At 37.6% G+C, this 25,651-nt stretch overlaps 1 protein-coding gene across 1 annotated transcript; it reads left to right on the top strand.

The window, feature by feature from the left end:
- The first annotated feature begins 19,680 nt into the window (after positions 1 to 19,680).
- On the top strand, positions 19,681 to 25,247 carry LOC123866701. Its single transcript, XM_045908378.1, has 2 exons — positions 19,681 to 21,323; positions 25,185 to 25,247. The coding sequence occupies exons 1-2, from the start codon at positions 20,448 to 20,450 to the stop codon at positions 25,245 to 25,247; spliced, it is 939 nt and encodes a 312-aa protein (XP_045764334.1). The 5' UTR covers positions 19,681 to 20,447.
- Positions 25,248 to 25,651: the final 404 nt, after the last annotated feature.

Consider the following 25,651-nt stretch of genomic DNA (forward strand, 5'->3'; position numbering starts at 1 on the left):
AGTGTGCCACGCTTGCCAAGTAGGATTGACACAAAATTATGAAAAAGGCATGCGGGTTTCTTCACGATGTTTCCCTCGGAGTTGTAGCAAGTGATATTTTAAACGCTGGCTGATGTTTAACCAAAATATTAGCCATCTTATCGAATTAATCAAGATATAAATACACGCAAACAGGTTTCTGCTAGTCCAAACATGTACATGGTATGTAGTTCGCCAACACGCGTCGTGTCTTAGCCGGATTACGCCAGTTCTCCGAGGATTACCGGCTCAAATGGAATTAATTTCGCAAAACCTCGACTTTGTATTTATTACCGAATCCTATGTAAGCTGGGGATTATTTTGTAGCAGTAACAGAGTCAATTTATTGAATTAGGTGTTTAATAATGTTCTGATGATTAGGTGAATACAAGAAGTCTCCAGGTTCCATTCGCCAGTGTATCTCTCCTTAAAATTTCCACAAATAGAATCTCTTTTGGAACACAATAGCTTAAACTTTTATGGTAGTCTGGAAAAGTCACTCAAAAAGTCTAACAGGCCGCCCAGATCCGTCAGATACTTGAAAGAATGACCCCCATGACCCCTCTAGCACAGTGGTGAGTGATGTGGTCTTATAGATGGGAAGTTCCGGAATTGGAGTCTGGCATCGGGAATATACAAAAATTTCTAAAGATTAGCTCAGTTCTAGTCGGATGGTAGGCTATTCAGAGTTAACACCCAACCAGCAAAGCTGTGCCACCAAGCAACTTAGTTTTCCGGTTCGAGGCTACCCAAACAATGATAAGGTGTAGTTTCTTGACTAGGTATTAAACTGTCCTAAGTTTGCAATATCATAGGCTTATTGACGCATTCAAATATTATCCGCAAAGCCAAGATGTCCGACCAAATTCAATAGAATACGTAGACACTTGTAGGTACAAAGCTGTGGATTTAATTCCGGTTAAGCTAGTAATCCTTGGAAATCCTGGTAAGCCGGTAAGACGGTAACTGTGTTATCCGACTGCATTCCACCTAGATGTTTGCGTTTAAGCTAGCAACTACAATACCTGGAGTACAAATTAATTATACTAATTCCCAGATCAACAGTCCAAACACGTTTCATGTGATACATCTCCCTTGCGGATTGTGCAACGAAAAAGCTTTGCAAAATTCGCGAGAAACCATTGTTGCACTGATTGTGCTTGGGCTGCAGCAGGGCACGTACAATACATTTTTTAACTTTCAGAATACTATGAATTCCTACGCTAAAATACGTTTACTAGAACTGTAGTACACGTATTACTTACTAATAAAAATTTCGTATTAATTACGAAATTTTTATGGGTATCGATATCCAGAGAGTGTGACATAGGACAGAAGAGCTTACTATTGTCCCGGAAAACCAAAGATTTCCTTAATACACACGCACTCTCGGGTATAAGTTAGTATGTAAAATATCGCACCTTTTCTACCTTCCAAGGCTTATGTAAATCCTGTGGTACTCCAGAAAAAACGTCCGTTTGACGTCACGTACGTTTTTTACGCCGGCAACATCTGCTTAAATATGAACTCCACGGAATACGAAATGCCAGGTCTCAAATTTGTACTTGCTTCATAATGAAACACACGTTTGTAGTTATTTTAGTTGAAAAATAAAACTAGTTTTTTGAGCTAACTACTTATAAATATATTTCAGAGAGTGTACTCAAGAACTTTTTGTTACTCCTTCACCTTTCTACCATCATACCGCAAGGCATCGTCAATGTCCGCATTCGTACGTAGTTGTAATGTGTATGGTTCAACATGCAGCATGCGACATTGCTGCATGCTGTACCATATAGATTTGGCTTTTTCAGCGTATTATAGAAAAATATTAAGCTAGGATGATATAAAAGCTTAATTTGCTATAATCCGCCAAACCAACGAAATCTGTATAATACGCAGCACCACACAAAATCCAACGCCACTCGACGCGCGTTTCGCCCCGACACCGGAGCATCCTCAGGAGATGTAGACCTCACAATGTCTAATTGCAAAGAGTAATATAAGTATATCATCAAGCTCTTTCTATAAGTAATTACATACGTAGATACAATAAACAACACGCTTTATAAAACAGTGTTTCGCAATATGGTCCTTTAGGCTTTCGTCTTAGGGTTCATAAAGTTGTTTGCCCACCGTACACGACGCAGGCCCATATCGGAAACGAGGGATTTCTTTTGTGGTATGCAGCCCCCTACATTGTGGAGCGACAAGTGCTTTTGCCTTTGAAGGAACACCGCGTTCATATAAATACTACTTAGGAGTTAGAAGGCCTATTTAATTCTAATATTATTTAGTACTGAGTTTCATCACACTAATATTATAAAGGAAAAAGTTTTTATGTGTGTGTGTGTATGTTTGTTACTCCTTCATGCAAAAACTACTGGACGGATTGGGCTGAAATTTAGAATGGAGATAGATTATACCCTGGATTAGCACATAGGCTACTTTTTATCCCGAAAAATCAAAGATTCCCACGGGAATTTTAAAAAAACCTACATCCGCGCGAACGAAGTCGCGGGCTTCAGCTAGTGAAAAATAAAGAGAGCTTTTGAAATGAAACAATGTCTGACAACTTAAAGGTTAATTAATCATTAAAGTTTTCGGTTTTCGGTTTTCCTCTTGAAGGAAATTAAATAACAATTCCTAAATTGCCATCGGTCATTATTTTGTTAAAATAAAGTTCGCGAATTCATAAATTGTTGTACATGCAACATTGAATGTATGAATAAATGTTTTTTTTTAAATGAAATTATTTATTTGCAAGAAACATTACACAAGTATAAGATTAAGTTGGCTAGTTTCTTCTCAGCTGCAGACTTTAGCAGGTATCAGGTTCCAGGCCGGGATAAAGTCAAAAAAGTAACATGATTTGACTGTCCAAAAAATCGGTAGAAGCCCGGAGATTGAAAGAAACCTATAATAACTTCAACAAAAAGCTTCATCGGACATTAATTAATTTGTATACCTACCAACTATTTATACGATTATTATTATATAAAAATTAAACAAAAAGTATCGTAGCTTGTACCAGCATGTAAAGGAAACGTCTAGGACACGTCGGAGCACAAAATGGCCTGTCATTTGAAGCGGCATTGTACGCCGCGTGTCACTCCGACTGTGCTTCCGTGCTAGCTCCTAAATTATACCTACTAAATATATACTTGTAAAATGTACGCTTGTAAGTAATTTGAGTAACTTTAAAGCGAGCGTGAATAAAATTCTTCAAAGCGTTCAACTTTCCTGGATAGAAAATAATCGAGATATTTTCCGAGATAGTGGCGTGATTAAAGGACAAACCAAAAACACTTATGCATTTATCCATATTCATAGGTACTTTAGGTACCCATCTGTTTTTAAGAATCCCGTGGGAACTCTTTGATTTTCCGGGATAAAAGTAGCCTTTGTCCGTCTCCGGGATGTAAGCCATGGCTGTAACTTTCTTCTTTGGTTTAACTGTTGGGCCGTGAAAAACTAGCAGACAGACAGACACACTTTCGCGTTTATAATACCTACTAAGTATGACAGGATGGATAATAATGTTTGTATATTCCTCCGACATCAATGGTTTGGTAGGTATAATGTATCGATATTTAGATCATAATCGATAAACAATCGGAGACATTTGTATGATCTAGGCCACCACCGTCAAGCATCAGTAGGTATTATTACAGCAGTAAATAAGCAATAATAAAGCTATGAATGTGAAGTGAATCTGATCGATTTATATCTTTCTTGACGCCGCCGGCAAGACGCGTAGAGGAATATTTTATTACGCGTAAACAGTAAAGTAGTTCGGTTATAGCACCAATTGTTACTGAATATTAGGGTGACCAGTGACTATGACTATCAGGGATTTTATTGATCTCTTTGTTCTAGCGTGATCGCTATTTCTAAATCAAAGTCAAAGTCAAAATCATTTATTCAAAGTAGGTACAATTGTACTCCTTTTGATGGTCGTAATAGTTAAATTTGTACGATATAGTGGTGATAATTAATTACGTAACTTAAAACTAAAGCTACGAGAATAAATACGACATTAAAAGCTTTACGAAGTGGTTAAATCTTCTTCTTCTTTTTAGTCGTATTCCTCATTGCTGAGGGTCGTGGCTCCTTTCCATCAATCACATAAGAGCAGGAATTCTCTTGGGATAATAATACAATGGGTTCCCAGATCATTCCACATACAACTCACTAAGAGAACGAGATTTCGATTCTTAGGCTTTACAGCTAGTACCTATCAGATGTAATAATAATTAATCGGGAGCGACGGTTTAACGTGCTCTCCGATTCACGGAGGAAACGAAAAGGCCAAATTTGAACCTCTAAAGTCGGTCACCCATCCAGTTACCGACTTGAGTTAACGCTGCTTAACAATCGTAATCGATTGATATGCAACGTTAACCCAACCCATCCATGAAAATTAACACAAGCTATGTGTCTCATGGTCACCCTAACCAATAATGCATGAATTGATTTCTATAGCATCATATTTAATACCGAACTACGTAAACGCGAGTATTGACTGCTATGAATCTTTTATTGGTATTTTATTCTTATGTTACCCATTCCTACGCGTTTTGTATAGATTGTTTTGGTTAGTGGGGAATTTATTGTTGTTTTATGAAATTATACTGAAAGGAAGTTAGAGTAAGATGTCATAAATTCCGAGCTTAGATGTTTGGGTTTGTTTCTACCCATAGTTTTTTTTTACTCGGATACAAGTTAGCCCTTGACTGCAATCTCACCTGGTGGTAAGTGATGATGGAAGCGGGTTAACCTGGAAGGGGTATGGCAGAGGTATAGTTCATCATCAGCATCGTCTCAACCCATCGTCGGCTAACTACAGCTGAACATGAGTGTACTCTCAGAAAAGGGTTTATGCCATTCTACACCACGCTGGCCAAGAGCGGCATACTTCACACATCTTTTGAGATCATTATCGAGAACTCTCTAGTATGCAGGTTTCGGAACATTTTCCTTCACCTTTACAGCAAGTGACATTAAATTATTGAAATTCGAAAAGTTGTGCCTAAAAAAAATGCGAAAAAACCCTTTTTCGCATTTTTTGTGTGTGAAAAATGTTGCGTGTCCGGGATCGAACTGCAGACCCCCGAATAAGAAGCCGACATCACGCACAACCAGCCCAGGGAGAAGAAGAAAGAAGGCGACATGACCGATGATAGAGGGTTTAGTCGTCTAGTAGCTAGGTACATCCGTATTTTTGTAGGTATCGCTAGATGTACAGTACAGGCTGGAGTTCCCGTTAATTCAGCTGCATTAGATACACGCAATTTATGATAATTGGCGCAGTGCCCACAATTTGCATAACCTCCAGATTACCGTAACTCGCGTCCGTTAGATTTACTGTAATTATTAGCTGTTACCTACTACTCTGTGTCTAACATATCCTGGGAGCAATTAGATTTAGCCAAGTTGCATATATTAAGGACATGCGTCCTTCATATGATTGTTATGTAGGTATTTCTGGTGGAAGGCTAGTTCGTAGCTAGTTACCACCCTACCAGCAAAGCTGTGCGACCAAGCGATTAAGCGTACCTACGAGTGAAATAAAAGGGGTTCCGTTTCTTGCCATTTGGCTACGGAACCCTAAAAACAGCCACATCTCTTCCAAGTTAACCCATTACTATCATTATGTCCCGGCTTCATTGACGGCCAACAACGCGATGTACGACGTTTCCCGTGAAACGTAGATGTACCTACTCGTAGCAACGATCAACGTACAACGGCATTCACAATGCCGTTTAGCGTTAGACGATTTAAAACCCAATTCAATTGGCATTAGACGTTAACCGTTCAAGTGTGGCCACTCAGTTTAACGCGTTGATTATCGCGATAATTATGGCGTTTTTGAGCACGTTTTTGAGCAGTTACTTGGTTCTCCTACGGATGTCCTCATTTCTGTATTGCGTAGAGAAACTCTGAATATTATAAATGCGAAAGGATAATGGTAGTATAATGGTTCGTTTGTTTATTGGTTTGTTGATTTGTCCAACAATTACGTCGCAATGAAGCAACGTGACGGGTAGGCGTAATATTTTTCATAGACATACTTAGTTACCTGGAGAGTGACATAGGCTACTTTTATTCCGGAAAATCTGAGTTCCCGCAGGATTTTAAACCCTAAATCCACGCAGACGAAATCGTGAGCAGTAGCTTGATCAATATAAGCTAATGATATCTTGTGTGATAATGTAGCTTTCTTAGAAAATTTATAACTGTACAAAATTTTCTGTAATCCATCAATGAGTTAAATTCTCCGTCTTCAGGGGGCACTTGGAGGCTGAAGCTTTTGAGACGGTAGGGACTATCTATCAATCAATTTGTTCACGCTACTTGCCTCTCTAACAGAGAGGGATTTTCTCAAAATAAAATTTCTTTAATATTTCAGGGAATTTTTCTTTCTAACCGCGATTTCTTCTATGTTAAGTAGTCCTATGCCAAGATTTTGTATATTAATATCCCAAAGCTGGGCCAATATGTACCTCCAATTTATAGTAGCACAATATTATTCATTGAAGGAGTAAAACTGACGACGTCTTTGAAGATTAATGATTGGTTGATAAATGATAGTGTGTAATGGGGTGAATCCTTGATAAAGACGGGTCTCGTAATGAACACGTCATTCAGATGAGTCGCGTAAGGTCTAGTGCGTGGAGATGAAACTTAATTATAAAATCGGCCAAGTGTGAGTCGGACTCGCAAACGAAAAGTTCCGTACCATCGTACAAGGAATAACAGTTTTTAATTATCATGGCGGTTGAAATATCCCTTTTCAACCAACCAACCTACCAACCAACCAAAACTAACCTCTAATAACTCAAAAGATCAATAACTTGTAGAAAATACAAAATCAACAAGTGTAAATTAAAAACTTATAACACCCCCGACAATTAGTAAAGGTTACAGTAACTAGAAAAAAGCTGATAACTTTCAAACGGCTGAACCGATTTTCTTGAATTATAGCTAAGAACACTCTTGATGAAACCATCTTTCAAACAAAAAAAACTAAATTAAAATCGGTTCATTAGTTTAGGAGCTACGATGCCACAGACAGACACACAGATATAAATACACACGTCAAACTTATAACACCCCTCTTTTTGGGTCGGGGGTTAGTGACCAACGTTATGTAAATAGACTAATATGAAAGAAACGCGGGCCAAGCAATTTCTTGTATTCAAATAACTGTAATACTTTTCTTGGGAAATAAAAGTCGCATTTTCCGTAGGGCAAGGGGATTCGGCAGCGATTAGCGAGTGTATCTGTGTTTGCTGCTAACCCGGAGAGGATGTGCCGAGGGCCGCGACGAGGGATGCGCGACACCCCTTATGTTTCATTAACGACAATCCGCCATAGACTTAAAAAATACAAGACATTACATTTTTTTTTTCTACTTAAAGAAAGAATTCTATTCTGAATTATCATTTTATTCTGACATGTGACTGTAATGCCATGATATCCTTAGCAATTTCTTCGAGAATATTTCGTAAATATTCACATAAGCCTTCCCGTGAGCACGCCACCCATACCCGCTTTCTTCATCCACCCACTTCCCGTCCTTAAGAACGACCTTAAGAAGACGCTGGAGTGATGACCTTAAGATGGTAGACCTTCTTAAGGTCATCACTCCAGTGGGTTTGAGGTCGTCCTAAACTGTTGAAATGCCTTCTCCGCTCCAGAACACGTCTGCTCCAGCGGCCACCGGTTCTGCAAGACATGACCTGCTCATTGCCATTTTGCTTGCTGTTTTGTTGAACTATGTCGGTTACTTTGGCTCTCCGAGGGAATTCCTTGTTACGGGCTTTGTCTTTCAGAGATACACCCGACATAAGCCGCTCCATGGTCGCTCCATAGCGCCTCTCAGTAAGGGCGACCAACCAACACTGAGCTGTACTGTGCTATGTTCTATCGCTCCTCTTAGAATCCTAGATTATAATGAAGATACAAACAAACCCTGCTGAGCTGGCTGTGCTGTGTTTAAAAACTTTAAAACATCGCAATACGTGCTGGTTCTCCTTGTCACGCATTACCCATTTCGCTCAGTCTTCAGTCTATCTCGCTCGCATTTGTGCGCATGCATGTCTCGCTGTCGCAGTCGCATAGAACACCGCTTAGCTCAATGTTATTTGTAGAAGAATCAGCACCAGAAAGTTGGATTAGCTGAGCAAGCACAGCATAGATCGTAAAATTACGCACAGCACAGCGCAGCATAACTTAACTTTGATTGGTCACTCTAAAAGTCCTGTCTATTCATTCTAAACACCCATCAGAAAGTAGTCCTCCGACTCAACGACCCCGCGTAAATCTCGTCGGTCCCTCGACCGTCGGACACCGGAATTCATAAATTATGATTCACTTGCTCACTGAAAACCTTTTTTATGGTAACGCTTATTCGTTGAAAGCGGCCATTTTTATATTACTCGTTTGTTGCTTTGTGTTTATCGTTGGGGAGGCCATGTTTTTTATGTTGGGACACTGTTGTTATCCCGTTGTTCCTACTTCTGAATAAGGTATTTGGGGATTTTCTATTACATTAATATTTCCATCTAAATTTTGGTACCATACCTTTATGAATAGGACCTACCCAGTAGCTACTCCCAAAAACAGATTACAGTCGGGCAACCCCTATTTAGGGTTCCCTATCTAAAGATTGCCAACAGGACCTAAATACTAAGCGTCCGCTGTTCGTCCGTCCGTCCGTCTGTCAGCAGGCAGCTCGCGAACCGTAATAAGTAGAAAGTTGAAATTTTTGCGGAATGCATATTTTTACTGCCGCTATAATAACAAATAATAAATGAAAATTTAAAACTTAAAAAGTGTTAATTCTTATAGTATGGGCATGGCATCCTTCGTGTGTGAATCCTACTCGCATTTGACTGATTTTACTTAGGGTGCCGTAATAAACAGAGAACCCTTATTATTATTATTCGCTATGTCTGTCTATCCGTCCATCTGTCCGAGATTTAGCTCAGGAACTTAATAGTAGGTACTAAGAAAGCTGTAAAATAAAGACAAAGTAGTAATACAACATTTTGAAAAAAAAAAAATTAGGGTACCTCTCTCACATCTAAAGTGGGATTTTTCTCGTCTACCCCATGGCGTGGTCATTGAAACTATCACAGCTAAGTAGGCTTTACCAATTAACGAGTAAAAGTCGACCAACTTATAAAAACTACGCAACCCTGCTGCGCGTGGTCCGGCTCGCACTTGGCCGGTTTTGTTTCTATCAGAGTTTTCGCTACAAATGACAGCTCTTACCATAAAATTCATCGCCAGGGCGGGTTTACTCGTCACCATAAACTTTATTCCTTGTACACTCGTGCGCAAAGAATACTTGTAAATGTTTGAGACGCAAAACGTCGTAAAATTTACGAACTGCAAGAATATTCACACTGACTTTTTATGAGAAACTTTACGATATTTTGTTCTTCTGTTATTGGTGCAAGGTATTAACGAATTGCGGTTTTGTAAGATCTACATATTATCTATCAAGTATAAGTACAAAATTATAAATAAAAAATTAAGAAAAGCATCCCAGATATAAGCAAATTTTTTTGTTTTTTAATTTCGAATTCAGCGAATTTAGGTATTGTTTTTAATTTTATTTGTCAGATAACCTATCACTCTCTATATTTACATGCAGTGTTATCTTATACCTTATTTAATTACCATAGCATTTTGTCTTTTCAATATTTTGTAAAATTGAATATTGGTTGATGTAGCTTCAAGGGCTTACTTGTAACTGGAAAAAAATTGATTTCGTAGAGAAACTCCGAACACAACTCTCTCAATCTCTGAGCTTTCTTATGAGGCATATACCTAACTAGCCGATGCCCGTGACTTCGCCCGCGTGGATTTAGGTTTTTTGAAATCCCGTGGGAACTCTTTGATTTTCCGGGATAAAAAGTAGCCTATGTGCTAATCCATGATATAATCTATCTCCATTCCAAATTTCAGCCAAATCTGTCCAGTAGTTTTTGCGTGAAGGAGTAACAAACATACACACACACACACACACACACACACACACACACACACACACACACACACACACACATACAAACTTTCGCCTTTATAATATTAGTGTAAAGTGTAATATAGAGCCTCTTCTGATAAAATAACTTCTAGTCCGCTATAACCTTTACTTAAACCACATGACAACCCTGATTTCGGTTGAAGTAGCTAGTGGGGAATGACGAATCAAGAATATGTCGTGATCACACATGCACGTGGTGATCATAAAACTGTCATAAAATGATCATAAACATGCCGTATTGTCATTGCTGTACACGGATTCAGAGCTGAGAATAAATAAATGCCACTGTCATTAAATCCGTGTATCTTACAACTCGTATCTCAAAAGAAAGAATTCTTGGTAATACTAATGTTTCGGTTTCGGCCAACTTCAGCCAAAAAAAACACCTTCCGCAAACCCTTCGGCTTCGGCCAAAGTGTGCCGACGGCTTGGTGTCGGGAGTCGGTGTAATGGCTAAAAAAAACATTATTTTATTCACTTTTAGCCAATCTTGAAATTTCTCCTTCTCGCTTTGACTCCGAAGGCTATGGGAATAGCCGAATTATCAACTTTGACTACTTCAGCCAAATACTAATCAAATCAAATAAAATCTAGCAAAGTAAAAAACAAAATGTATCGACAAGTTCCGAATTCAATTAATATTTTTTTCATTAGCTTGTTTTTCGGGGTGCATGATGAATTCCAAATCCCACAGACGCAATTACTCTTTCTCTCATCTTTTTCCTCAACGAAGTTGGACTATTCTCAGTCTAGACCTACGAGAGCCACATGGTCGCTCTCGTAGACCATAGGTCCATGTAGCCCATAGACCATGGGTCTCAGTGACCCAGCTCTCTAAATGAGAATTTAAAAATGAAAAAGAGTTGGACAATTGTCGTGTTGTCTAACATAAGATTTACGCTTATGGCCGTATTCACAATTATTACTATGAGGTCTCACAGTGCGCTCGAACACATAGTGTAAGTTCCACCAATCAGATCATTGTAAATTGACGTGATACAGTCATCTGATTGGTGGAACCTACACTGTGCGTTCGAGCGCACTATGAGACCTCATAGTAACGTTTGTGAATACGGGTGTTAGTTTTTATATGGTTTGAAGCAAAAAAATAAAACAGGTTAAAAAAAGCAAACTGTTTCAAAAGATGATCCAAGTACCAAGTTTCTGCTTCGCCGGACGGCAAAAATTAACTAACTTACCCCATTTTTAAGCAAAACAAAAACATTATTCGCAGCTGTATTCACTGACGACTGTTTAGTCATCGACCAACCCCTTCCGTGTTCCCAGAGATATATCTTACGGTTTTTACCCACGAGGGAGTTTGAAAAACATTCCGTTTTAATTAAATTAAGTGCTTTGGTTTCGGAAAAGTATCATGAATCATTTTTAATTTCGCAATAAATGATTCTTTGAATTATGACTTTAGTTGGGCACGTATTTACTTTTACTTTTTAATGGTAAAGTCGATTTGAATAGATATTTTTAAAGGTAGTGTCAGAGGCTTCATTAGCGTAGATATAGGTTTACGAAAAATCCCGTGGGAACTTCCTGATTTTTCCGGGATTAAAAGTAGGTATCATATTATATCCAGCAAGCTATCTCCATTTCAAATTTTGTCAATATTGTTTGGAGATTTTTTTTTTGTATTTTTTACTTCTTAAAAGAAATCATCTTCCGTTGTGAATTTACCTATTTTAACTCATAATACAGTCATCCAAAATCTGCTGAAAAATCAGGAACTTGATAAAATAAATTTATTTCTTTCGAATTCAATAATAATGTCCTCATACAACTTTTAATAGACCCAAATTGAGTTTTATTAATTTCCACCGCCCGCCCTCGAAACGAAAAAATGCCAATAACCGACACAAGCCAATTATGTTTCCCCAAAAAAAATACAACATCAATTTCGGAATGAAATGATCGAAGTTTTGTACTAAGCAACACGAAAGGAGTAGATATAGCTTTTCTGATATTTTTTCATAAGCTGTCGTTTCACCCAAAAAAAATTGGTTGTCTGTAAAGTCGGTTTACTGACGATAGTTGAACGTGACAACAAAGGCCGATTGTGCTTCTTTGTCGCTCGTTCCGCGCTCTCGCTTGCACTTCAAGCCTTACATGGAACGCCTCAGAGCTCAGAGCGAGGTAACGCCGCATGAGTCATGTTTTTTCGTGCGTGCAGCCGGCTCTATCGAATTATAAGACGTTGTCACGTCAAAAATAATTGCGTACCAGCTCTTTTCTAAAATCAATGGTACCAGCAGCCCAAGTAGAGTACGACAAAGTTTTCTGGTTGCTTTTTCATGGATAAAACATTACGAAGGCCTTGAGAGAAATGTATGTTACTAATTGTGCTAGGTCTGCTGAATAAGGCTAATCTCACGCGCCGTTGATTTTTCAGAACTACCTACTCTTTAACGAATCCTATATAATTGATGCGTTGTATGTTGATTGAATACTTTATTCTAATTTTTTAGTCTACAGTGCATTACAACGCGAATGTGTAATTACGAAAAACCATACTGGCACGATTATCATTTTTTATTATGAATTTCCCAGTTACAGTGGTCAGTTAAATTTTCCAATGGAAAGTTATGTGTATCTTCTCTTTATCAAGGGGGTAGGCTCTGTTGCTTCTTGTGAAGAAATGATCGAAGTTTTAAAGTTAATCTATGCCGGCGCGGGTGTTGCTCAGAAATTCAATTTACAAACAAGTTAGCGTCTTGTTAAAATTCTTCCGTTGTAATAAGCCAACTTGGCTTAGGGTTTGCAATTTTTAGGGTTCCATACCTCAAAAGGAAAAACGGAACCCTTATAGGATCACTTTGTTGTCTATCTGTCTGTCTGTCTGTCCATCATGTCTGTCAAGAAACCTATAGGGTACTTCCCGTTGACCTAGAATCATGAAATTTGGCAGATAGGTAGTATTGTACTTCAAATACAGGAATAAATCTGAAAACCGCGAATTTGTGGTTATATCATTTAAAAAAAAAATTAAATGTGTTTCAATTTTCAAGTAAGATAACTATACCAAGTAGGGTAGCATATGAAAGGGCTTTACCTGCATATTCTAAAACAGATTTTTATTTATTTTTATGTATAATAGTTTTTGATTTAACGTGCAAAATGTTGGAAAAAATACCCGAGTACGGAACCCTTAGAGCGCGAGTCTGACTCGCACTTGGCCGGTTTTTTTTTCAAATCATTCTCCTTATAATCCGTATAATTTTTTTGTCGATACAGCGAACTGATAAAACAAAGATATCTTGATATTCAATTTTGAGTTACAGCCACTTTTTTAGGGTTATTAAATAAGGCTGTAATTCTAAACTATAAAGATATGGAAAGATTTATTGCTATACCAGAGTAAATTAACCTCAATCGCTAATTATAACACCCCTCTTTTTGGGTCGGGGGTTAAAAAAGTGTTTAGAGACTCGAAGACGTGAGTGTAGACGAAATCATGGCACAGCTCTAAGCTTATTTGAAAGAAAGAGATACTCTTTTTCATAGCAAGTGTAAATTAAAAATTTATAACACCCCCGACAAGTGAAGGTTACAGTAACTAGAAAAGAGCTGATAACTTTCAAACGGCTGAACCGATTTTCTTGGATTATAGCTAAGAACACTCTCAATCAAGCCAACTTTCAAACAAAAAAAAACTAAATTAAAATCGGTTCATTAGTTTAGGCGCTACGGTGCCACAGACAGATACACAGAACAGATACACACGTCAAACTTATAGCACCCCTCTTTTTGGGTCGTGGGTTAAAAAGAAAAAATATATTATCTAGGCATAATTAGTGACCTACGATTGTATACGAGTACTACACCATGTTCTGTGCAGATCCTTGCAAAAACCTATCTCATAATAGGATGTCTATAAATTGAGATAAATATTGGAAACCATAAAGTTATTGCATGTTTTTGGACTAGTTTCTTCGTGAGAGGAATAAACACAAAATTACTCCATGTCACATACGAATGGGTATCGAAATTATAATGTTCCGTCCAATCAGGCCAGTATTGATAATATTTCGAGCGGCCGGTCTATTATGGGCAAATTACAGTGAAAGCCACACTCCGTAAAAGGAGAGCTTTCTCCGGATAATATCGACGGTGATTATATTCCGTGTTGTTGGACGTAATGAATGTAGGGGATATTCTGATTGTGACCATGTTTGGTAAATAAACTATTGAAATATAATTAAATGTATAAGAATACCAGAAGTGAACCTCAATAAAAATATAAGAAATAATAAATATAACCCTTATTTACATGATTAAGGCTTGATACTCAACAAAACTAAGTTAGCGCAATAATAACAGATGGATAAAACACGTCTGCACACTAAGATCGACCGAACCAAAGTGAGTCCAACTCTCGCAGGCCACTTTCAAGATAGTTTTCCGAGGTGGCGCCACGGTTGCGTTCCTAAAAACATTTCCAACAGATGCCACGTGACTTCCGTTCAAAAGCGCGGCAAACATGTGCGATAACACGGCCGTCCTGTGCACGCCTCCGTCCCTGGATGGCGTTTATGTCTGGAGCAGTTGCTGAGAACAAAAACAGCAATAAGAAAATTTGATTTGGCTATTTTCCGAATACCAAGACGTGGCCTCCAATCTACTATCCCATCAACGGCCAGCAACCGGAGGTCCACATGTCCCAAATTCCAATACGTGGCCTCCAATCTACTATCCCATCAACGGCCAGCAACTGGAGGTCCACATGCCCCAAATTCCAATACGTGGCCTCCAATCTACTATCCCATCATCGGCAAGCAACTGGAGGTCCACATGTCCCATATTCCAATACGTGGTCTCCAATCTACTATCCCATCAACGGCCAGCAACTGGAGATCCACATGTCCCGTATTCCAATACGTGGCCTCCAATCTACTATCCCATCAACGGCCAGCAACTGGAGGTCCACATGTCCCAAATTCCAATACGTGGCCTCCAATCTACTATCCCATCAACGGCCAGCAACTGGAGGTCCATATGCCCCGAATTCCAATACGTGGCCTCCAATCTACTATCCCATCAACGGCCAGCAATCGGAGGTCCATCCAACACATGGAATTCGCAAAATTTAAGCAATCATACAAAATGATTTATGAACAACCTATTTCCCGAATTCCAATGAGTGGCCTCCAATCCACTATCCCATCAACGGCCAGTAATTGGAGGTCCATCCAACAAGAACTTCGAGAAATTTAACCAATTAAACAAAGGGATGTACGAGCTACTTGTATATCTGATACGTAGACTTATTCTGAACTGTTCCATCGGCGGCCAGTTCATCTTACTATAAATCTTAACTTCTATTGTAATTGATTAATTCTACACGATTAAATACCATCACAACTTTTATCTTCGTACCAATATACAAGTTTGAAGCATAATGACATAAAAGACATTTAAGATAAGGTAAAAATAAGTCTCATACTAGGTACTTTAAAATAATATCAATCAATCCAAGAGCCATAAGATGCATTAAAATGGTATTATTACCTGACAATATCTTAGGCCATCTCTAAACGCTTGACACACAAGTCATCCAGTTTTAACCAGGGGTTCATATTGAATAAACAAAATAAATAAATGCAATCCTTTATATATTTAGATACAACCTTTTTCATTTTAGGGAACCAATATAATAACTAGGTTCTTTCCAATGATTTATCCACAGCAAATGACCTATCTCGTCATGATTTACTCTAATCACTTGCCAAATACAAGTCATAGGAACGACCCATCTCCTATCATATTCAGTCCGTCGGTGGGTATATTTTATTTTCTAACAACTCAGTCATTAATTTATTTTATATTTTTTTTTAGCTCGGCTTGTCCTGATCTTAACAATGAAGAGCAAAAGAACATTCGTATTTAATACGATTCTAATAAAAGTACTAACGGAAATCTAAAATTAATAATGAGACTGACTCGATTGAAATCTTTTTGGCTAAAGTAATTCACACAATATAAGCAATTCCCTTTTATGAAGTAACAGAAGCATTATTAAAAACATAAGTATATCTCACTGGTAACAGGCATTATTGCCTTTCTCAAAGCGTTGAATGTGCCTACGTACCAACACACTGGCTTGCATATCTCACGAGATCAAGTCTAAGTCGGTATGTGAGTAAGAGTCACTTACTGTGCTCGCAACTATTCAAAGAAAGTGCCTCATACTACAACACATACCGACATCATGAACACAAGTAAAAACAAACTGGAATGGTCTTACCAAACAGCATAAACAAACGCTTAGCAGCACTTATCATATTGCCTCATGAGACAGGCAGCAGATCTCACTGATACGCCACGATGAGGTACCACGTTTTGCAGCAACGTGCGTGGCGTAGCACCACAGCACTATCAAGATGTCACGGCAAGTGACAAGCCTCGCATCCACGTGGAATGCGCAGTATTACACCGGAAATTTCAAAGAAAAGAAAGGTAAATGTGAGCACAGAGTTCAAATGAAGGAACTCTCGTTCGGTTAAGTACGTCTGTCTCTATTATGACAGGTGTACCTATTCACATAACGATTTAAGACCATATTAAAATTAATTTCAAATGTTATATCGAAAAACTCAATGGGCAACGTCTTAAATATTAGGTTTTTGCATTGGACTGAAAGTAACCATTCGCGTTCTGTTATTGCCAACACATGTAACGTATACCGTTACCTTCAACGACAGCATAACGCCGGTACTGAATTCTGAGACGCTATGTCTAATTATTATTATTATTATTTTTCAAAAATTTACATTATTGGTACTTCCCAAAAAGTTACATTAGTCATTAATGGATCAAGGTTGACTGATTCTGAACGTTTATCAAAACAGTCAACATAACGTGGCCATATTTTATTTTACCAAACGTAGGTAGGTTTTCACGGAAGGTGACAGTAATCGAAATGACACATTAATTTACCGGCCTCTTTCTTATTTTCTTAATAGATATCGGACAGCGGAAGAACCAAAACTAGTTCACAAAAACCGTAGGATATCACGGTTTGAACGGAAATAATTTTTTAGTTTTACCTACATCGACAAAAAATCTACCGTCACTGTAAATTATTATTTATGGCAGTAGCCTAAACGTGAGGGTATGTGATAACCCTTAGTACTATGACAACTATCAACAAATTTAAACATTCGTTAAGCCACACACTCGTTACCGTGTAATATTTTCCACACCAAACGATGATATTGAAAATATGCGCGTCAAAGTTACAAATGAAATAATGATTAGACCTTACTTTAATCAACGAAGATGCAGGTAGATGTGCGACTAGCAGTCGATTCGTCGCCACGCACAATGTTGGTACCTGTACCACTCGTTAGCGCGGGTACCGGGCAGCAGCGATTGTCAAGTGTCCACGCAACCTGTAAACGTGGCTCGGACGAACGGTGGAAGGATAACACTTTCTTACTTGAATCACGTTTTCGTTTACCGCAATGCTATTGAAACAACACTTACACAGAATATACAAAAAGCAAAACTACTACAAAACTTTAAAAATCAAGTTTAAGTACTTTATTTTGATTAATTGATTCTAATGTCGGTCAGATGAACCAAAAGCGGGTGGGTAATTAGGTTACTATCCCACTTCTGATATAAGAATACCAGAAGTGAACCTCAATAAAAATATAAGAAATAATAAATATAACCCTTATTTACATGATTAAGGCTTGATACTCAACAAAACTAAGTTAGCGCAATAATAACAGATGGATAAAACACGTCTGCACACTAAGATCGACCGAACCAAAGTGAGTCCAACTCTCGCAGGCCACTTTCAAGATAGTTTTCCGAGGTGGCGCCACGGTTGCGTTCCTAAAAACATTTCCAACAGATGCCACGTGACTTCCGTTCAAAAGCGCGGCAAACATGTGCGATAACAAATGATCTTTATTTTACTTTGTTCTTTACTTTGTTTCGTGTCCTCCGTGTTGGAAGCCCTGTTTTCCGAGTTTTTACTAGTTCAGGAAACAGGGGTACAGTAATGTTTATAACTAATTGTTAAGTAATGTTTTGTTACGTTCATGTTACCTTTGTTTCTGATCCAAATAAATTTATCTTTATCTTTATTTAGCTTGAAACATTGTTATTGCTTAATTGTCGGTTAGTTAAAACTTTACCATCGATTCCGAATCCAATTTTTCAGTTAGGAATTTGTTACTGTGGATCAAATTAGAACGCGCAAATAGAGGCAAATCTGCAAAAAAAAGAAACCTGTCTATAAAGTCTGATTTGATTATTATGATATCTTATTGTTGCATTTTCTATTCAATTTTATTTAGGTCTGGGTCGTACTAAAAGGTTTAGGATCTTTAAAATATGTCCTAATCCTAATGCAAACTACAACACACATTCCTTAACCAAATTCGGTGTGTCCAATCGACTCATAGATTTAGATTGATTCTTAATCTAAGATATTGTAATGATGACTACATTTCAAACTTGTAGCTTAATTTTAAAGCAACTTGAAATAGTACTCTCTCAATGTGTATCATTATGCATAGCTTTAAATGGTGGGACAGGAAATGACACAGCAACTAAGGAGGATGTGTTGACTGGATAATGTCAGCTTTAGTGGTCTTAATGGTAGAAATGGCGAAACGTGGCGAGATTTCGTAAAGGTAAGCATTCTTTTGAGGATTTTTAGGGATCCGTACCTCAAAATGGAAAAAGGAACCCTTATAGGATCACTTCGTTGTCTGTCTGTCTGTCTGTTGTATCTGTCAAGTTCGAAAGTGAGTTCTTTACTGTTTTGTAAGTTGTTTTGTTGGGTTGCCCTTTAATCATGTCGCAACAGAGCAACGGATCGACATGAATTTTGAAACGAATATAGTTAAAGACCTGGTGCGTGACATTAGCCTCTTTTCATCCCGGAAATTCAAAAAAATCCTACGGGATTCTTATAAAATTTATCAGCTATCATCGGCTAGTTTTTAAATAAATGTACACTGCACTGGTTAGGAATTTCCAGAACTTAGCAAGAAATTCTTTTGAACTGTGTTTAAATTCTACCTATCCAAGTGAACATTTTGGTACGAAACGAAATTGTTCAAAATCAAAAAAAAACCGTAGGTATCTACAGGATCAATATTAAAACTGTCGCCATGACCCTTCCACCCGAGAGCGAGTTTAATTTTCACGGCGCAATATCCAAAAAATGCGGCCGGGATAGGTACGATGTGGGAATTTTTATATTCACAACCACGGTCACCTCAGCTATTCGTGGCCTTCCGACCGACCTTACCTCAAAAGGCCTACAGTGCAAACTACTTGCCTCTAGAATCTACCTAACGAAAGCTGAAACTGATCATTATTTAGCGTAAACTTAAAACTTTCGTAGCACAACGGAAAACGTCACTATGTTCCTTTTTACCCAACAGCTATAGGTTTGGAAATCCGAAATAAAGGGGTACGTAGAAGAACCGTAAACGATATAGCTTAACAAGTTGTGAAGCTTGAGTGGCAATGGACAGGGCACATAAATCGAAGAGTCGATAGCCGAGCCCCAAGATACTGAAATGGTGACCTCCACCAGAAAGCGCAGCACCGTCAGATTCACCGGCAACACTGAAGCTGACATGTCTGAAAATCAGCTGTTTAATTTTAATTACAATTTTAAGTAAATTTACATTTAAATAAGACTACAATTATTGTAAAACAACTGTAATCAAAGTGTATTTTGTGATAAATCATAATTTCAATACCGATCTACTGCCAACCAGCACCAGTGAGACGGACTTGTGAGCGGTGTGACGTGATTCAATAACCTATAACGGACTTTTACCGGGGGAGTATCTGTTATTATTTTATTCAACTTATTCAGTAATCCAACACTCCCTACACGATAGGTATTCGTACATACTCGAGAATCTCGAGACACGTCCCTCCACACACTTAGGCAAAACTTGTTCTCGCTTTGCTTGACTTACAGTGGAAGTGAAGTTGAAGAATGATCTGTACAGTCTGTACCTACTGCCTCAGACAAAACTAACATTCCACTGTACACATAATGATTACAGTACGACATAGTCCACCTGAGTTAGGTATAAATAGTTATTAGGCATAGTGTAAGTCTGACTAAATTTTCCTATGGCCTCTTTATTTGTGTTTGCATCAAGTACCTACTTATTACTTGTTTAGTTTATTTTATGATATAGGTAATAAACCTAGTCAACATACCAGGAAACTGATTTTAACTTTTCTTCCTAGTCTATTAACTTATCTCACTTTTGTTATCTCGCTGTCTCTCATCCTCTCTCTGCTAGACTCCTAACACTTTCCATTTCCTTCACTTACATATATCTATTGGTGTGTTTCAGGTATATAGTACAAGATGGCTCCTATGTTCACCAGAAAAGCTGCCGCTCTTGAAGAACAACAGAAACTGAAAAATGCTTTACACGAAATAAAATCACTGAAACAATTAAATACCCAATTACTGAAGGAACAAGATGAAAGTGAAGCTGAGATGAGAATCATTATTGCTAGGAACTCACAGTTAAAGTCTGAACTTGCAAACCTGCACAACGCTCATACTTTGTTATCAGAGGAGCGCGACCAACTTCAGTTGGCAGTAGGGTCGTTCAATCAGTGCATACAAACTTATGAAGAGGCTCTGGGAAAGATATCTATGTTAGAGGATGAATTAAGCAAATCTCAACAGTTAATTTGTGACCTTCAGTCACAAATAGCAAGTTATGAAACACAAAAAACATATAACTTGTATGATGAGCTGCTTGCTTCATCCTCAACAGCACCAGTGTTGACAATTGACCTGACCTGTGACAGCCCTTGTGCTGCTAATAATAAGCCACATTCAGAAACTATCCATTTAAATAGTCACAAAAAAATTAAAAAATACATTAAAATTGGTAAATTAATTAAAAAAACGAAAAAATTAATAAAATTTCAGAAATTATGTAATAAAAACATTAGGCTTAGGAAAGAACGTTCAGATTTATTAAATAAGCTCAATACATATTGTTCCTCACTGCAAGAGATGAGAGTTCAATATGAAACTGACGTTCGGAGTCTTAATGAGGAGATTCTAAAACTGGAAAACTCCTTGAAAACAGTTACTTCCCAGTACGAGCTGTCACAGAAACAGGTCGGTGAGCATATACTGGCCGCTGATGAGCTGTTAGCCTTAAGTAATTATAATATAGATCGTCTTGACTCTCTGATTAATAGATGTGAGTGCTCAAATAAGGTTCCGGACGAAATGCCAGTGGACAGTCAGTTTATAGGACAACAAAAAGGCTGTGAAAACAATGGTTCCTCGTTACATTGCCCTCAGCGGAAAACATTTGTTGTTTCAGATGGATTGGGAAAAGACTTTGGTCATTTAATAAGTAATAAATTACATCAAACAGTGATCAACATATGTAACCCAGGGGCACCATATGAATATATAATTGAAAATTTAAAAGGCTGCTGTTTAGATAAATATAGTACAGTTGTCTTGTTGATAGGTGACAGCATGCAAATAACAAAAAAACAAATTTTGAGAAGTTTTGCATACCTATTGGACCTACAAGAAAATACGGGTTGTAAATTCATATTGTGCACTTTTCCTTACTCTTGCACTTTAACCCCAGCACAAAATAGGTATGTCTATAAACTCAACATGCTTATTAATAATTTAAGTTTTGGCCATAGGGATTATATTCACATAATAGACACGAATAATTTTATAAAAAAATTTTCACTGACAAAGGATACAATGTACTTGCCCCTTAGTTATAAGAAACAAATAGCTACCTTGGTAGCTTGTAATATACAAGACACAGCTATTTTTAGCTTGAGTTCTTTTGAAAACGGTACATGTTGTACTAATAATATAGACCTAATTAGTAATACTACTAATTCCAGTTTTTTTACGTTGGATACAAACTATTATAATAGTTTGGATACAAATAGTTGCATGGACACTACTGTAAACAGTAATAAGATTTTAAACTAAGTAGTGCGACAACAGATAAGCTATGTAAAATCAATCTTGTACACCAAAATATTCAGGGCTTATCTGGCAAGGAACATGAGATAGAACTATTTATTAAAAAATTTGATATTGACATCTTATGCCTCACTGAGCATTGGCTCAATAGTTATCAATTAATAGTAAATTTAAAACATTATCAATTGTCAAGTGCGTTCTCTAGAAAGAAAGCTATACGCGGAGGGTCTTTAATATTAACCCGCAACAATATCAATTATAAAGAACGGAAAGACATTGTTAATCTTTCATTGGAACGCACTATTGAGCTGTCCTGTGTTGAGCTGGAGCGCTATATTGTCGTCTGCGTGTACCGACCCCCCTCAGGTGACTTTGTTCTGTTTGAGGACGTTATGGAAGAGGCCTTGAGGCGGATATGTAGGTCATCAAAAAAGATATTAGTTTGTGGAGACTTCAATATTGATATTTTGCTTCACACTTCTTTTACTGACAGATTACTCAATTTATTTAAAAGCTTTAATTTACAGAAAATTTTCAATGAACCAACACGGATAACTGCAAATTCAGCCACTTGTATAGATAACATTTTCTGTGACTGTAAGATTGTCGCAAAATCGATCATGACGAATCTAAGATCCGATCACTGTGGACAAATGATATCTGTTCCCAGTGATAATCAAGACATAACAAAGTTAATAAAGTATAGGCCAGTAACCACTAAAAAGGTAAAGCAGTTCAAACTAAAGATTTTAACTGCTTTACCTAAACTTGACTTTACTCAGGGTGGTCCGGATGAACACTATAATGCTTTTTTTGATCTCATAAACTCTCAATTTAATTCTACCTTTAAAATTGTAGAAAAAAAACTGTTTAAAAATCTTAAATTTAGTGACTGGGCTACTGTTGGCATCTATAAAAGTAGAAATAAGTTGTTCGACTTGTATGCAGAAAAACAATATAACTACACTCCCACATTTGTTGAATATGTAAAAAATTATTCAAAATTATTCAAAAAGGTTTGCATAGAAGCAAAGTCACTCTGCATAAAGCAAAAAATTATTAATTCTGATAATAAAATTAAAGCAGCTTGGGATATCATCACGGATGAAACTGGGAAACAAAAAGTGCATAACAATAAATTGGAGCTAAAAATTAATAACCGTATTATTGACTCCAATATTGAAATTGCAAATACATTTGAGAATTTTTTCCAGAACATTCCAGTCATCACTACTAGTTCCCTTAGCTCTTCACCAACAGAAGCCTATGATCTTCTCAGGGCCAATGTCACTGAATGCGGTGTGTTGTTTAGGTTTGAATACGTTACTCCATATGACATTGTTAAAGTGTTCAAATCTTTACAAAGCAAAAAAACCGGAGATCTGTGGGGAATATCAGTAAAAATAATTAACAATATTATTGATATTATTGCGCCATATCTAGCCTTAATTTTTAATGAGTCTGTGGATACAGGCGCTTTTCCAGATCTCATGAAATGTAGTAAATTGATACCTCTTTTTAAATCGGGTAGCAAAAGTGACCCAAACAATTACAGGCCAATTTCAATTTTGCCAACACTGAGCAAGATATTTGAGAAAATCATGCACAACCAACTGCTTCAGCATTTCAATTTAAATAAGCTACTCCATTCTGAACAGTATGGCTTCACTAAAGGTCGATCAACAACCGACGCGGCCGCAATGCTGTTAAAGCATATATTCAATGCGTGGGAGGGGTCACAGAATGCCATTGGTATTTTCTGTGATTTATCCAAGGCATTTGATTGCGTTGAGCACGAGACTCTTTTAGTTAAATTGAGCCACTATGGAATCAAAGACACTGCGCTTGGTCTCATTGCGTCCTATCTTAGTGATCGTATTCAAACAGTATGTGTGAATGATGTGAAGTCATCCGGATCAGCCTCACTAATGGGTGTTCCTCAAGGCTCTATTCTAGGTCCTTTCATGTTCTTAGTATACATAAACGATTTACCATATGTAGTCCAAAATATTTGCGATATCGTACTATTTGCTGACGATACGTCTTTGATTTTTAAAGTCGATAGAAATAAGGACAATTTTGACGATATAAATGGTGCCATATCTCAGGTAACTCACTGGTTTACTGTAAATAATCTACTTTTAAATGCAAAAAAAACTAAGTGTATTGAATTCGCACTGCCCAATACCAAGAACACAAGTAACATTAATTTAATGATAAATAATGATATTTTGAAAATAGAAGAGACTACTACATTTTTGGGGATAACCTTAGATGCGAAGCTGCAATGGGGCACCCATATATCAACTCTTGCTGGCAAACTAAGCTCTGCTGCTTACGCGGTTAGAAAGATTCGACAATTAACTGACGTGGAGACCGCAAAGATAGTATATTTTGCTTATTTTCATAGTATTATGTCTTATGGAATCTTAATATGGGGTAGAGCGGCAGATATTGGGAGAATTTTTGTATTACAAAAAAGGGCAATACGCGCAATTTATAACTTAAAACCACGCGATTCACTTCGAGAAAAATTTAAGGAAATAGGTATCCTTACCGTAGCCTCTCAATATATTTACAACAACATAATTTTTGTAAGACAAAATATTCTTAGTTACAAGAAGGTTGGCGATCTACACAACAGGCTGACTAGACACCGTAACAGGCTTGCGACTCCTACACTCCGTCTCAGGAAGGTCCAAAAGTCATTTGTGGGAATGGGTATAATCTTCTATAACAAAATTCCTCAGTCAATTTTGGACTTGCCTTTACACAGGTTCAAAAAATCTATTAAAAATATGCTCTTGAGAAAAGCATATTATACTATCGAAGATTATGTAAATGATAAAAAAGCGTGGATTTGAACTTCGATTCGCTCCAGCAATGCGCAGGACTTCAATTGCTTTTATACATGGCATAATATTGTATATCAAATCTTTGAAAAGAGCAACCGCCGAGTTTCTTGCTGGTTCTTCTCGGTAGGAAAGGCATTCCGAACCAGTGGTAGATGCTTTTGACGATTCGAAAGAACTTGTAAAAGTCTAATTGAATAAAAACATTTTGAATTTGAATTTGAATTTGAATTCCCCACTAGGTGAACATAATATGACACAGGAAGCCGCTGGATTCAGGCGGCGCGGCGCAAGACCGTTGTGTGTGGGAATCCCAGCTCGCTAATGCGAACAGTTTATAGTTAAGACTAAGGGGACGACCTCCTGCCCGCTGGACCGATGACCTGAAGAAGAAGGTGGCGGGGAGCGGGTGGATAAGGAAGGCGGAGGACCGTGTTTGGTGGCGCGCTCTTGGAAAGGCCTATGTCCAGCTGTGAACGTATACAGGCTAATGGATGGATAATTAAGAAACCCAAGAAAAGAAAAATTTTTGGGATTGAGGGATTGAGGGATGAGCTTGGGATTGAGGGATTATACAGAGATATTATCTACTGCTTGGCAGTAGATAATATCTCTGTATAATCCCTCAATCCCAAGCTATCAATCATTCAAAAAACCTTTTACATTGTAATAGAATTTTTCAATAAGTTTACGTTTCATAAAAACTTTGAACTTGTTGAGAAACATCTC

The sequence above is a fragment of the Maniola jurtina genome, chromosome 7, assembly GCF_905333055.1.
Source record: "Maniola jurtina chromosome 7, ilManJurt1.1, whole genome shotgun sequence".
NCBI classification, from domain to species: Eukaryota; Metazoa; Arthropoda; class Insecta; order Lepidoptera; family Nymphalidae; genus Maniola; species Maniola jurtina.

Coding starts and splice junctions, on each gene's coding strand:
- LOC123866701 (XM_045908378.1), top strand. CDS start 20,448: ATGGCTCCTATGTTCACCAGAAAAGCTGCCGCTCTTGAAGAACAACAG. Junction 21,324..25,184: donor GATGTGAGTGCTCAAATAAG/GTTCCGGACGAA, acceptor AATATGACACAG/GAAGCCGCTGGATTCAGGCG.